The following is a 16,231-nucleotide window of genomic DNA, read 5'->3' on the forward strand; positions in this document are numbered from 1 at the left end:
TGTGAGTTTGTCTTAATTGATCCAAATGTCCCAAAACTTTAATATTACATACATACCACTTTATTTCATGTTATTTACATATCCAATACCCAAATTTTTAATATTACATTCTTAACACTCATATAAAATTTTAATATCAAATATAACACTCCTATATTTTATTCTTACCACCCATTCCACCTTATAAACTTTAACATTTTATTTCATGCACTCATATTTGTTCTATGAGTAGTATGTATGTAATATTAAAGTTTTGGGTGTTAGAATATAAATAGCATGAAATAAAGTGATATGTATGTAAATCCGTTACATACATACCACTTTATTTCATGCTATTTACATATATATAACACCCAAAATTTTAATATTACATTCTTAACACCCAAAATCTTTTACATTAAATGATATAATGTTTGCTTGTTTCATTTTCATGCCAAGCATTTAAAATAAGTTAATCTTTTAGGGGTGTGAACATTGCTCATATTTGTCTGAGTGGTTTATTTATAGAAATCCTTGCAGTAATTTCCATTCATCTGTATTAGCATATCTTGCTGGGGCCTCCCAAGTTTAAAGCACTGATTCATGATTTTGACCCAAAGAATCTGCACATTATCTTTCTATATTTTTTCCAAAAAAAAAAAAAAAAAAAATCTCATTCTTATGTTCTATTTAAAGCATGCAGATACAAAAGATTATTACGAATTGCCTCAGTCTCCTGCAACTATTCTAGCAAGTTTAATTTAACAGCTTCCTGCTCCATAAAAGATAAATTTTCCTTTTGTTCCTCCTCATAGTTCAAGCTAATCAAATGAAGAGACTAAGCAAAATTCTAAAAATATAATTTGAGAGAATTCCTTGCACATTCTTTATTTTATTTTGAATAACCAATATAGGATCCTCACTTGAACTCATTGTTCAGTAGTTTTAAAATTAGCTATCGATTTCAATTTTAATTTTATCGTAAAGATTTTTACTTTGATTTTTTTTTTTAACTTTATGATTCAAGTTATAATATACATGAAATTTGATGGGATCATTTATGCTTGAATTATTTACGGATGGTTTAGAAGTTAGTAAATTTTTGTTAAAAATCTGTAAATTTTCAAACCTCAATCATAAAAAAAAGCTAAAAAAATTACTTTCTACAATAAATATCAAACTAAAACTTACTCTATGATTAATAAATAAAAATTACACTAATCTCAACACAATAATTTTAATGCCCATACTGATACAACACATCAAGCAAACTTAATTGATAAAAATATTAACAAATCTCTTTTGCTCAAATCTATATAGTTTTAACACTCAAAAAACCAAAAAACCAAAAAAAAAAAAGATTACAGATCTACATTCAGAAGCTAAAAGCTCTCTACAATAAATTCAAGCCCAACACTGTCAAGAAACTTTAAACAAGAAGAAAAAAGAACATTTTAATACAACAAGCATCATATATTTATCTACTCTTCTACCCTATAAGCAGCTCGGTATTTACATAGATAAACCTCAAGAACAAATATACAATTCAAAAAAGATACCATTCGAGAGGGCTGTCAGTTTTGTACAGAGGCAAATACAGTGCATGCCGGAGAGGTTTCTTCTTCAAGAAGCGTAAACACCATTAAAGGCAGCTCACATTTATTTCATTAATAATAGAGTATTATTGCTCGGCTTTCACCCTATAAACAAATTTGATAAAAATGATAACTTGGTTGAAATATAATTGAAACAGAGAAAAGAAAAAAGAGGAGAGAGACTTACAGGAACGGGACATTTATAGGTTCGGCAGCTTTAAGCATGCCCTTAGTACCGCTTGATTTGCCTTCCTCCGCACAGGCATCATACAGGGAAAGCAGCCTTCTCTGCAAGAATACAACTTTTTTAGAATGACTTGAATACAATAACAACAACAACAATCATCTGTTCATGAAATAAATTTTTTTACTTATTTTTTTATTTGTTTATCTCACTATTAAGAGCTAAATTCTCATTCAAATTTAATTAAAAAAAATTATTTTTAATACTTTCTAACCAAATTCTTATAGATCTACTTCTATATTTCTTAACATACGTCAAATCTAATACATCTACTCTCCTAAAAAGGTCATTGGAAGACCAACTTCTTATGTGACCAAGCCATCTAAGGCGGCTCTCTCTTATCTTATTTGCCATTGGAGCTACTCCAACCTTTTTCATGTATAAACTCATTTCGCATTCTGTCTCTAAGTGTAAAGCGACTTATCCACCTAAGCATCCTCATCTTTGCAACACTTAATTTTATACTTCTCTTTTAATGGCCAACATTATGCACCGTAAAGCATTCAAGGTCTCACCACCATCTTATAAAATTTTCTTAAATTTGAGAGGTACTTTTCTATCACACAACAGACCGTCAGATACGATGCACTCCATTTCAAATATTCAACTTGAATTCTACTACTAATATCCTCATATATTTTAGCATCATTTTTAACAAATAGACCTAAGATAGCTAAAACATGCACTCTTTTTAATTAGAAAAATTTCAGCTTTGCAAGTTTTATGGCACTCACATGGTCTTCAAAATCAGGATTTGTCAGATTGATGGAGAGATTTCTCATCAGCAATAAAACCTGTGCAGTGAACATTAAGATATCAATGATTCGAACACATTTAAATCACCCAATTGAATCGTAGAAGTTGAAATAGCATAAGCGGAAGGCACATGGGCAAAAATCAGCACTAGATTAACTAACAACAAAAGCTATTTCAAAGAAAAAAATGCCTCAAACATTACCATCAGAAAGTTTCAGGAGAAAAATGTAACACAGCTATCCCGGAAAAAACATAAAAAGGTTCAGAATGATGTGAAGATATACAGTCTAGTTGGGACAAAGGTTCAAGTGTTTTTAATGAAATTGACTACTTCGTTTAGAAATCAATATCTGTAACCAGCCATCTAACTTGGTGTGATGTTTTATGGATTCTACAGACAACCAAATATAAAAACTAATATAAAATATTTTAAGTTATCTCAACCTGAAACCCAATCCAGAATAAATAGGGGAGATATAAAAAATACTAAATAGATAGGATTTTATCTTTGGCTCAAGCCCCTTACATAAATATGCTTATTAAGAATGTTTGCTGGCTCGGCAAAGTTAAATTTAAACAGATAAAGACTTTAGCAAACTTAAAAAATGGCCACAATTAAAGACACAGGTGGTTTGGACACAGAAAATGACTTATACTTTATTTGGGGCAACTTTCTAAAGCAGTTTTCAAGTACACAAATTTTTAATTCAAGTAATTTTTGTATTAGAGAGCTGTTTTAAAAAGCAATAAAAAATCTGTTCCAAATGAAACCTTAATCTAGAAAACATGCTTATGCAGAGGTTCAAATCTTAAACGAGAGCAACATATATGAAGGAAATGAACTATGAGTGGCACAAGAATACAATTTCTCTCCATCTATACTGAACATTTTTTTTTTTTAACTCAGAACATTTTCTATCCATCTACACACTTATGCTCCCATCAACTTTAAGGTCTTTCCTGAAAAATTATTACATGCAGTGTCCAACCGCGTCCGGAGGCCAATCCGGACACGCCATGTCACCAAATGCACAATACATTGGATGATGTGGCGCGTCCGGATTGACCTCCGGACACGTTAGGACACCGCACAAAATAATCTCTCATTTGAAAGGATTGTTGTTCGTAATCTTACTTTCTACCATGAACTCCATGTCTTAATGGACAAATCTATATTAAGAACAAAATAATAGATTACTGTTGCTGGTCATTCATGGTAGATGTTGCAAAGCCATTCCATAATTCTCATACATAACAGAACTTCCATCAACCGATATTAAAACTATTTATTAATAAAAAATAAACCTGAAAGCAACACGAATTTGAAGGAGCAGAATTTAAATCTAAGTTGAAAGATGGCATACTGTTTCAACATCAATTGGGTCCATTTCCATCAACTTCTGCAAGTGACCTCTTTTGCTAGGATCAAAGATATTTCCAATAAAGCTGTAAACTCGAGCAAAGTCTGGCATAGCTTCATAAAACACAAAAATTAGAAATAAAGAGATAAAGCAAAACCAAGACGAGTACAAAGAAGCAAAGCTATGAACATATAAGATTATAACACAAAATAATATAGAACATTCCAACAAAGTATACGTATTAAGTATATCAATCATAAACACTTCAAAAGCCTTCTGTCTTTGTCGGACGCTTGTCAAACATGAACACACTTCCAAAACACCCTCACACACATCCAACATACTAAAAAGGGCATATGATGTATTTTTCCTTATTAAAAGTAGAGCTAAATATCACAAGGACACATTTTGATAGGACATGAATACACATCATGATAAGCTTCTTGAAGGGTCAAGAAGATGAGGCACCTTTTTAGAGCAGGTGTAAACCTTCAAAGAAAAAGGAAGAGAAGTGCATAAGAAGGAAAAAACATAAATTTCTTATTCCATAATAAGCTTTTACAACTAGAGAGGTATTTATAATACTTTAGTAGACCAACTAGTTACTAAAGAACCCTTCAACCTAAAACAAATAAAAGAAGTGCCAAATATGACGAAGAATGCCAGGATGAAGCATTTCAGAGACTAATTGTTCCATCACATTCTTTTGAAAAAAGTAGATAAATATAAGTTGGATGTGAATAGGTTTAGATAAGGAAGGAAGGTGAATACGATGATCAATAGTGCGAGGTGGTGGATAGGCCTTATGGAGGTTGAAACTTGAAATACGTGTTGGAATTGTTTGAGATAAGAATGGAAAGGGGTAAATGAGTTGTGAGTTTATCTATGCAATTAGCCAATAGGTTTGTAGAGGAAAAAGTTGGATCTATGAGGTGTGATTGAACAGTGAAGAGTTGAATGGTGGGAGAATGAGAAATGATTGCACGAACTAATTACAGGAAATAGGATCACATTATAATTGGGATTCGCTTGTCAGTGTAATCTGCCTATTTTGATTATGGAATCACATAATAAGATTTTGATAATCGTGTAAAATAGGTCTTATAGATTCTGGCCATTGCATGCCAAAAATGATATCAGCATCATGCATTGAGAGAACAAATAGATCTAAACAAATTCGATAGCCTTGAATAGTATTGTTTACTTGAGGACATTTATAATTACAATTTAATAAGCACAAATACATCAAATTGTTTACTAGGTTGAGGATGAAGAAATAATTTGGTGATGAGGTGTTCTTGAATGAAATTATAAGTACTACCGCTATCAATTAATATTTGCACATTATGCTTATTAATTGAGCTGGTTAATAGAAAAGAATGAGTTGAACTGTCCAGCTAAAACATTAAGACTGGTTCCCGTTGAGGATTTAGATGTTCATCATTAATAAAAGAGAGAAAAAAGTCATATGCTAAGTCAAAGTCATCAGTGCCAGTAAGATATAGAACTTAATTGATCAACGATGTTTGGGGCCATATTTTGCATCACAATTGAAATATAGACATTTTTCACAACGAAATTGAATTTCAGCTGGTGAGAGTTTTCAGATTGGAAGATTTTGAGGCTTAGGGATAGTTGGTGCAGAAGAGAGAAGAGGGAAGAGAGAATGGGAGATAATGTAGTAGTTGAATTGATGCTAGAATGTAAAGAATTAGATTTAGTATTTTTGAGAGTAGGATGGTATGATTTTCTCCAAGAGGAGGAATGAAAAAGAAATAAAACTTGAATTTTTTCTTCATGACGTCGTGTTAAATCCATAGGAGGTCGTGCAAGAAGTTCACATTGGATTTCTTGTTGAAGTCCTGATATGAAATACTAATGAGTGTGGATTCCGATAAGTTAAGAGACTTTAAACACAAGTTTTTTTAATGCTATTTGATATTCTATGACAAAACTTTGTTGAGTTAGTTTTGAAAGATTCTAATGTAAATCTTCGTGTGTGGAGATACCAAATCACTATTGTAAAGAAAGGATAAAGTCGGGCCAAGAAAATAATTGGTCCTTCAAATGCAATGATGGGTACCAAGTAGTTGCCGGACCTTCGAGGTGAAAAGAGGCGATTCGAATATGATGACATTCAGGTGTATTATGAAAATCAAAATATTCTTGTGCTTTAAAGATCCAAATTTCTACGTTTATCCCTTTAAAATGAGGAATCTAAATTTTCTTGGTTTAAAGAAATTTAAAATTCCTAAGAGGTAGGAATGGGTGATGAGAAGTGATTTGGTTACCCGATCCCCGAATGGCAGTTGAAGATTGAGATCCTTAATGGGGTGAGGTGTGAGGTCGATAGGTGCATAGTCAAGGTGTTTGTCAACAGAGTCCATTAACACATGGAATTGTTAGTGAGTGTGCCAATGGATGCAAATTGGAAATAAGCTTTTTAGAGGGATTTTTGGATTTCCAAAAAATGTAATTCTTAGTTGGTTTGCATGGTGCATAGGGCTTCTGCTAGATCCTGCAATTGTGAAAAGAGAAAAAACTAGTAGAAAAATGAAATTAAGAAAAAAAATCTAAAAGAAAAACAAAGAATCTGTATTATCTTGAATACAATTGGTGTATGAAAGGAAGTTTGCAGTTAAATGATTGTTATTCACTAAGTTTACAATATTAATGATATATCAATGTGATCATATTTTGAGTGTGATTATTTTGAAGATTATATACTATCTTTTGAGTTTTTGGCATTTTGTGTATACAATGTGAAGTTCATATTAAAAAAATGATGTCCAATGATTAATTTTAATGCTATTGTACTGTTGAAAATTAAGTACATGTGATGTGTAAATGTAATTAAACTAATATTATGCTTTGTTCTATTAACCTTTAAGCTTCTCACATGATATTAGACCTCATTGTGTAGTGCTTTTTGAATGAAAATTTTAATATTAAGAGCATTGATTAATTATTTTAAAAGGATAATTTATAAAAGAAAATATTGTATTAATAGTGTGTCGTGTCCTACTTTTAGTTTAAAACATGTCATTATGTCTATGTCGTGTCATGTCCATGTCCTAATTTCCATAAAACTCCAACCTTTTGGGTACTAGATAAACTATAATCAGCCATCAATGAATTCTATCCAAAGAAATTCCATTTAGGTCAAAGGGTATATAAGGGAAGCTTGTTACCATTATGCCATGCAAATAGTATATTAGATGCACATATCAGTCAAAATATTGATATCATTACCATAAAAAAAAATTAAAAAAAAAAACATTTCTAATCAATTCTTTTATGATGCAAACAGATATATTAAATTTACATGTATTAGAAAAATCTTAAATTTGATAAACAGTATTACTAAAGATGTTCTATAAAGTCAATATTGACAGTAATAGTAATATACTGTAAAAGAAAAATAACCTTTTACTATGACTACTCTTGACCGTAGTCCATTCTCTTTTTTTTTTTAACTAAACTGCATATTTCATCTGCGTAACTTTTTAATTTATTTATTTATTATTATTTTTTTAAGCACAAATACTTGGATAAGTCCTTCGCGTAGTTATATTAACCAGGATCATTTGTTGAAATGCTTAGATAAGTACTAAGGACACACTGAGCTTAGCATTTGAATATACAAAGCTCAAGTTTGAAAAAAAGTTTCTTAGGTAGCAGCAATTATAGGCACAAAAATAGCAGCAATTCAAACAAATCCTCCATAACATGTAGCAAAATATTTGAAAGTAGACAATGTCTTAGCTCCACTATCTCAAGATTTCTTTTTCACCAAACAGACTCTATCTAAAATATTGCAAACAACCCCGAGTTTGATGCTATATGAATAGCTAACCGTATTAAGGTATCAATGAACCAAACAACTAACATTTGCTATTGAGGTAATACAGCACTCAATATAATGAACCAAACAACCTAGATTATTTGTTTAGTGATAAAGAAGAACACCAATGACATTCTCCACTTAATTCCAACAACAAGCTGAAGATACAGAAGAACAAGTGCAAGCATATCTAGTCCACCCCACTGAACATGCAAGAAAACTAAAGACCCTACAGCTGTAGGATGATCCCTAGAGCAGCATAATTGAAAAGCCAACATTGATTAAGCATGAACAAGCGAAACTTAGCTAATATTTTCTTATTAAATCTTGAATTAAGCATTGATGGCTTAATTTCCGCTTTCCTTATGGAAATCCAACACGTTAAGTGTATTAATTATTGGAGGTAGTTTTTTGTTCTCTTGTTTAATTAGAGATGGAAGCACTAAGAATACTCAAAAAAGCTCCAGACAGAAGTAAATTCTTAGCATGTAATCCCCATTCAGAAGGACCACTAATTCAACTTGGCTTCCATCTACTTGACATTACATAATTTCTCTTTGAAGGGACAAGTTCAATCAAAACATTAATGAAAAACAAGCTGTGCAATGCCGTCAACTGTGAAAATATGTATTTTAGCGAGTAAAATTAGTTCTGTACCGCGAACTGATGGGACATGATGCCCTTGATCAGTGGTTTCACAAATTTGCCTTATCCTTTGAGGGTTTTCAGTGCTGCTGCTGCTAGAACTATTATTAAGCAACATACTTCCTGTAGGCCCAGCATCTTCTGCAAAACAAATTCAATAAGTAAAGATAAAGATCAAGCCACTATGTAAACAATATGTGCTTCTGAAGGGTTATAGTGCTATTTTTAATCAAGGGTGATAGAGCTAGTTGTAATTAACTGACGCGAAGTTGAATGATCTATTAAGAGCTAAACCTTTTATTGTGTGTAAAGCTTCAACAGGCTGAATAGGGACCCATGAAGAAATTGCTCCACTTGTAGAATTTCTAATCACTGATGACCTATCTGATGTAAGAGTATAGACTGGTTCAGGCAGACATGGGGAAGTTTGAAATGAAGTTGTAGGCTGTGGCACTTGGTGACCTGTGAAAATATGTCAAATAAAACATATTTTAGCCACAAGCTGCTGAAAGTTAATGACAGTATTAACTCTTACCATTTTTAGAAGCTTTCTGAGGATATGGATGAGCAGCTTTGCGCTTGGGCCGAGGAGGTGGGACATGCTCACTTGTTCCATTTTTCTGAACTTTTAAAAAGTATTTCTGTGCATGGCTCCTGATCTGCAAAAATGCATTTCATGAACTTAAAATTTATCATCAACACCTTATTCCAACTAATTGAGGTTGGCTTTATGAATCCTCGTTGTCCACTTATTCCTAATTCCTATTAAGCGTTGAATGAGAAGCTCATTTCACATTGTCTGCCTATTTTCCTTCTTTATTATTTCACATGAATTTTATCAATCTATTTTATTGGTCCATCATAAACCCAATATTATTTATGGACAAACCATCACATCTCTTTTGCAATATTAAATCTTCCATACTTGCCACTGCCAACATCTCTAATAAAATTCTTTCACCAAGTATTCTTTCTAATTTTAGCATGCCTCCATTTTATCCAGAAATCAAAGAACCTCCACATCCATATAATACCTTCAAAAGTTTAGAGCAAGAATAATACAAGCAAATTTTATGATATTAGCAAAACCTGAAGCAAAATAAATCCCGCATTTTAATTACAATATGAACACCGTGATAAGATGAAGTTTGGTTTGGAATAGCCGTATCTAGAAAAAACAGCCAATTAATGTAAGAGGTTAAGCACATTACAGTAGTTTAAAGGTAAAAATAATATCTAAAGATGTTTGAGGGATCTAAAAGCAAGGGCTAAGTTGACAATCAACCAAAATTAAAAGGGTATCAATAATGAAGTAACATGTCCAACATACTTTTGATCTGTTTCCTGTTAGAAAGCACTACAAACCAGACCACTAGAGCTTGATAACTGATAGATCATAGAACCCACTGTAGCTTGAACTAGTTCAAGATGCCAATTACATGATTGATAATAAGTAAGGATAGGCACAGGTGTGCACGCACAATGATTTTTGGAATATAATTTTTTACTATTGGATAACTGCAGCTTAGATCTCTTTTTTACATTCTTAGAGAATCTAATATGCAAACTGTTAAATTCAGAGCATTGGAAAGGGAAAAGGATTTTTAATTTTATTAAACAAAACTATTCATATTTATAGATCTATACAAGATATCTTAATAAAAAAATAAATAATTATGGAATCATGCATAGTTGCCCTAATATAATCCTTCCTAAATTAGCCACCCAAATATGGGCCTCCCACAAATCCCCTTGCTGGCCATGGGATCAAGGGCCAAGGGACGGATAGGATTTAACACTCCCCTCCAAGCTGGGGAATACAAATATGTCATTCCTAGCTTGATAATTAGTCTCAGTGAAGTAGAGTTATCAAGTCCTTTGGTTCACCATAAAGTTCTTCATTTGGCCAAAGCTTTGGGAGAAATTAGCTTCAGACATTGCAATGGCAAAGGGTAGCAGTGAAGGCTATATTAGGCAGGGTAGCAATGAAGGCTGCATTAATTATAGATAGGATAGTAACCACAATGGAAGGCTAGCAATGAAGACACAAAAATAGGAAAAAAATGTTTTTAGGGTTTTGACAAGCTTCAAGGATAGTAGCAGAAAAACACATCTCAAGTGGCTCGGCGCTTGGCACACAAATCTCCTCCCATCTGATCAAGCCAGCCAGCAGCCAAATGCAAATCAGCCATCCGACTCCACTTGAATACTCATATGTGATCGACACTTTACAGCCACACGGACTCCACTTGAATATTCATATTCGATCGGTACTGTACAGACACACGCAAGGCCCTCCCTCTGGCCTGATCATAGAAAGGAGTGTAGGTCATGCACCCTTGCTTGTCCAGACCCTAGACCCTCACGAGAGGGAACTCTTAGCTCTTTCCATACGCACGAAAGAGGTCCTACGCTCTACTTTTCTAGCTTCTACTCAGTTGACTCTGGACGTTGCACGGAAGAGAAGCCCTCCCGCTCAATCTCTCCTCAGTCTTGAACCCACGAAGGAAGATGGACTAATATTCATTAGAAGTCCAATAGTGAAGGTTGGTGAAAGGTTCAATATTCCTCAAAATCTCAACAAAAAGGTCGGTGGTGGGAACCTATATTCCTCATAATTCCAGCAATAAAGGCTGATGGTAGGAATCTATATTCCTCATAATTTCGGCAATAAAGCCAATGGTGGGAACCTGTATTCCTCATAATTCTGACAATGAAGGCCGGTGGTGGGAACCTACAGAACCAACAAGCGCTAGCTCCTTCAGGGTAGGATAAAGTGCTTCTAATCTCTATGTAGCCTCACCGTCAATATCCACGATCGAATCCCTACTTAGGGAAGTAGCATACTTCACCATCTACATGCTCACCATAAGCACGCACTTGACTGTAGCAGTGAACTACCTTACCACCAAGAAAGTCATCTTCTTCCCCACCGTGCACATTGATTGGGCAACTCCACGTATCAGGACCATTCCATTGGCGAGCTTCGAACCTAGCGAACTGACTTCAGTCCAAATCCAACCTACAAGGTTCTAAATGACGATTCCCTCAGCGACAACGAAGAAGGAGAGAATGTGGGTTTTGAAGTGGCGTTCATTTGATTTGAGGGATTGATCTTAGTGGCAAAGATCTTGGGAGAGGTTGGCTTCTTCTGCTGTCCAACCTCCTTCTACATCTCCCAGATCTGAGGATAGCAGATCGGGAACATGCATAAGTGGTTTAGATTTGGGGGGCAAGAAGGGGCTCTTCGAGTGGAGGATTTGATGGCATGTACAACTCTTCAACCACTCATTCTTTACTCTGTTTGGTTCCAGCACAAGCAAGAGGGCCGATCGTCCCCGCTCAGGCACGTACGCACGCACGCATGAAGTTCCTGCTCGCTCCCTCTCTTGAACCTCTTCTGCACTCGATTCGGGCCCCAGGTAGGTGCGCATGAGAGTCGTACACAGAAGACCGCAAAGGGAAGCCCTCTCACTTGCTCGGTTGCACTAGACGCACCCGAGCAAAAACAGAACAGAACACAATAACTAGCTCTCCCTCTCTCACGCTCTTATTTTTTAAGAAGATCCGAATGCCTTGCTCTGATACCATGTTAAATTCAGATAATTGGAGAGGGAAAAAGGCTTTTTAATTTTGTTATACAAAACTATTCATATTTATAGATATATACAATATATCTTAATAAAAAAATAAATAATTACGGAATCATGCATAATTGCCTTAATATAATCCTTTCTAAATCAACTACCCAAATATAGAAGGAGATCGGAGTGATCCAAGTGAGCATCCCATGGATCCCCATGCTGGCCATAGGATTAAGAGGTAAGGAATGGCTGGGATTTAACAGGTGAGCCTCCCACGGATTCCCATGCTTGTCGTAGGATCAAGGGCCAAGGGACAATGGGGATTTAACACAAACTTCATTTGTTATGACAAGACAATCATTAGATGTTTGATACACGTTTCTTAAACTTTATTTTTGATGTCATTATTTGCCTCAAAGAATTTTGAAATACCTGGATAACTGTCTTTGACCCAACAAATGCTTCTATCTTCTTCCAATCACGATCAAACCTGAAGCAAATAAAGCAAGACCAAAAAGATTAAGTATGAGAAGTGTGAAATTTCAAAATATTAAATTAGCAAAGATTGCAAAATAAACAACTCAGTAGTCATTCCATGAAAAGCTGAACAGTCATAAGCATACATACAAATTAGACAAACCATAAAAGATTATTTTCAAGATGTACTGGCTAAGTAGATCACGTTTGATATACAGGGATAAGCGCAACCCAGTTCTCCTCAACAATTCAGCCCAAAAGATGATTCGGTTCACTTGATTTTCCACTTTCAAGTGGATCAAATATTGTTTTTTCTTCCGTGTAAGCTTGAAGATCAAAAGATGCATTCTACATTAAAATCTGAAAGAGCTAAAACAGTTAATTTGACATGCAATGAACAACATAGAGTTCCACCAACTCTGAAAATCTTGTAAATATTTGCCGAACTATTTGGCTTTAATCATCAGAAATCAGATTTCTTCTCTTCTTATTTAAAAGTGCCCAAATGCTCTTAAATACTATATTTGTTTATACACCAGCTTAGTAAAAAATAACAAGAAAGCTTGAAATATATAAATTAATCACAAGACATATACAAAAAGTATATGCATCAGAGTGCTAACCCTCCGCTAAATCATACTTAACAGTTTCCAAGCTCAGACAGGATCCGTTTAAGGAGGATCTTCTCCGGTAACTGAGCATAACAACACTCAAAACTTCAAGCCACTTTTTCATAAAATAGCTTTCAAAATTGCTTGTGAAGTGAAAGTATTCATGGGTCTAATCTTAGAGAGGTTTTTCTCCAAGGTCACTGGTTGGAGCCACATATTTTCAGATTTATCGCTAATCATTCCCCCTAAAAAAATTGCTTGTGACAAATATCAGATGATAACTAGCTACCTTCAAAAAGTTAATCAATTCCATAATAGACCCAGGAAAACTAGCGGCGATAGAACCTAGTACATAAATAGCCAGGTTCCAGTAATCACACCATAATTCATTCCAAACCCACAAACTATACACAGGAAGAACCCAGATCTAGCAGATAGCAAAAGAAATGAATAATCGATTGAGCAAACAGCAATATCTAATTCCAAAGCGTAAGCCAAAACCTAAAAGAGACAGCAAGAACGAAGGCATACAGCTGGAGAGCCTCGAGGAACTTGTCGTGCTCTTGCTCGGTCCAGCTCTCCCTCGACTTAGTGATGGTGTACGGCTTACGGATCTTCTTGTTTGGATCCTCCGACGAGGTCTCCTCAGCCGCAGCAGAGGTCGTAATAGAACCGAGCACCTCCTGGAAGACCATGCCTGTAGGAATCCCCTTCTGCTGCTGCTGCTGCTGCTGATGATGATGACGATGAAAAGAGTCCGCAGAAAATCCTGCTTGTCCTCTGAACTCGCTACCGCCGCCTTCGGCCGCCGGAATAGCGTATAACATAGATATCGACGCCGCAATCCGCGAGAAAAAACCCTCTTTACCGTCAGATTCGATGAGTTCCCTCAGCTGCTTCTCTCTCCTGCTTGTGTGGACTTGTGGCTTCCAGCGATGGAAAGATGTGGCCTTCCCTTGCGTTGCTTGGGTAAGAGCGGAATGGAGGGCTACGTGTGCCGTGCGAAGAGCTATGCCAACCACAAACTAACTATGCGGTCGAAGGTCGCCAGCTTATTATATAGACCACAACCAAAAAAAAAAATGGCAGAGCGATACCATTTTCGATGGGAATGAAATATATTTTATTATTTTAATTGTAAGATAATCCACAGCCCTTTTTTTTAACCTTCTTCTTCGGCACTTAAATCGGGCGGATAGGAAAAAAAAAAGAAAGTGATTTGCAAATCAAAATTATAATGAATTTAACTCTGCAACTCTGTGTGCTAAAATCGTTTGATTTTGTGCATATGAGATATCTCACTGTCTGACCATTTTTTTCGGCTGGATCAACTCATATTATATCTTTGATGTTTTGCATTTCATTTATATATTAGTGGTGGACTTAGGTTTCATTTGAAACCAATTTTTATTATTTTTCAAAATAATTTTTTTAATAAAAAATTAAAATTTTTGTCAAAAAAATTATTTTATAAGTTGTAAGAAAATCATCTCAAATGGCCTTAGAAATATTTTTTTTATACTCAAAAGTTATCCCATATCATCATATATATATTGACCATTTATGGTTCATGGGTAATAAATTAATTTCTTATATAAAGAATAAAAATTTTAATTTCTTCATTAAAAATATCAAATGATTAACAAATCTATATATGTTAAAGATTGAGGAGGAACAAGTGCCCCATCTTGTAAAAAATTATTCAGGCACCAGACGAGGTCTGGAGACCAACGAGAACCCGCCACATCACTTTTTTGCTCGGTACCGGTGCTCTATACCATTGTGTACTGGGTCACTTGACACGTTCTGGTTGGTCTCCGAACCGTCTGGTGTCCGCACAAAGAATAATTTCTCCCATCTTGCACCCTTAAAATCATTAAATATATATTTAATCATGAAGCTTTTTTCCAATTATGTAGAGATTAGAATTTCTATCGACAATTAATCTCCCATCTTCATGGGCATGAGCAAATCTTTTACCTAAATTCTCTACATTGCCGATGTCGCGATTTAAATGACCGTTGCGGATGTTAAAATTTAATATTTAAAATAGAGATGTCTAAATAGCCCATTATTCATAAATGCGTTCAGCCCATGACGAAGCTGATATCTGATTTATTTGTTAAGCAAACAAGTCGAACATAAATAGATGTGTTGTGCTTGAACAAATTATTAAAGTTTCGTTTGGGGCGGCTTTCATACTGCTTTTTAAAGCAGATTTTTAATACAAAATTTTAATATTTGTATTAAAAAGTTGCTTTAAGAAACAGTAAAAAATCATTCCAAACGAAATCTAAATTCAAACGAGCAGAAACCAAACAAATGACTAGCTCGTTCTAACTCAACTTGTTTAAGACCCTAATTTAAAAACCAGTCTTTAAGAACTTTATCAAACTTCTAATCTTCTTGTTAATACTGACATAAGCCTTATTTTGTTATTCTAAAAGCACCCCTCAACCACATCAACTAACATTTTAAGGTACTCTATTAGTCTATTTACAACAGGCTTAATATGAACAATTGGGTTAAAAACTGGTGAATTCTCTTATAATCCGCAACATTTTAATTCACAAGTTAAAAACTAGTTTTTCCCACATCTTTCTGCCTAGTATTGGCTGCCTTGGACGTCAATCTTTCTGCTTAGCTCGTCAAACCTGTAGATTTTTTAGTGCACTAGCAGTGCAAGGCCTTATAAATTCTGAGCAATTTCTTCAGTTGCATTGTCTGTTATATTTGGAGGAACAGAAATAAGTGAAGAGATATTAACAATTTTACAAGCATCTCCTCTGCCATTCTTATGATCATCCCTTTGTTTGGGGTGGTTGCGGTTTTTTTTAATGCTTCTTGAAATAGTTTTTTAGTACAAAATTTTCAAATTTAAGAAATTTTTGCACTTAAAATTTGTTTTAAAAAGTTGTAAAGAAGCCGTCCCAAATGAAGCCTATGACTTCATTTAGGATGACTTTTTTACTGTTTCATAAAGTATCTTTTTAGTGCAAAAATATTCATTTTTATACTAAAAAATTGTCTTTAAGAAGCAATAAAAAAGTCGTCGCAAGCAAAGCCTACGAAAGCTTTGAAAGTGAAAATAAAGAGATGGAAATGAAGTTAGAATGTGTTGAATATTGAGTGACG

At 34.4% G+C, this 16,231-nt stretch overlaps 1 protein-coding gene across 5 annotated transcripts; it reads right to left on the minus strand.

Annotated features, from left to right (window-relative positions):
- Window positions 1-1,255: 1,255 nt before the first annotated feature.
- Window positions 1,256-14,130, minus strand: LOC110097011 (protein REVEILLE 8-like). Of its 5 annotated transcripts, none has more exons than XM_028696248.1 (9): window positions 13,598-14,130; window positions 12,441-12,498; window positions 8,960-9,083; window positions 8,719-8,886; window positions 8,437-8,562; window positions 3,939-4,039; window positions 2,553-2,612; window positions 1,762-1,862; window positions 1,256-1,679 (listed from the first exon to the last, which is right to left on the minus strand). In XM_028696248.1, the coding sequence occupies exons 1-9, from the start codon at window positions 13,921-13,923 to the stop codon at window positions 1,661-1,663; spliced, it is 1,083 nt and encodes a 360-aa protein (XP_028552081.1). In that variant the 5' UTR covers window positions 13,924-14,130; the 3' UTR covers window positions 1,256-1,660. The 5 variants fall into 5 exon arrangements, with proteins under 5 accessions (XP_028552081.1, XP_020678871.1, XP_020678873.1 ...); XM_020823212.2 differs by having other exon boundaries at window positions 3,939-4,048; window positions 13,598-14,129; XM_020823214.2 differs by having other exon boundaries at window positions 8,437-8,565; window positions 13,598-14,129.
- Window positions 14,131-16,231: the final 2,101 nt, after the last annotated feature.

Source organism: Dendrobium catenatum, unplaced genomic scaffold (assembly GCF_001605985.2).
Source record: "Dendrobium catenatum unplaced genomic scaffold, ASM160598v2 fragScaff_scaffold_725, whole genome shotgun sequence".
Classification (NCBI taxonomy): domain Eukaryota; kingdom Viridiplantae; phylum Streptophyta; class Magnoliopsida; order Asparagales; family Orchidaceae; genus Dendrobium; species Dendrobium catenatum.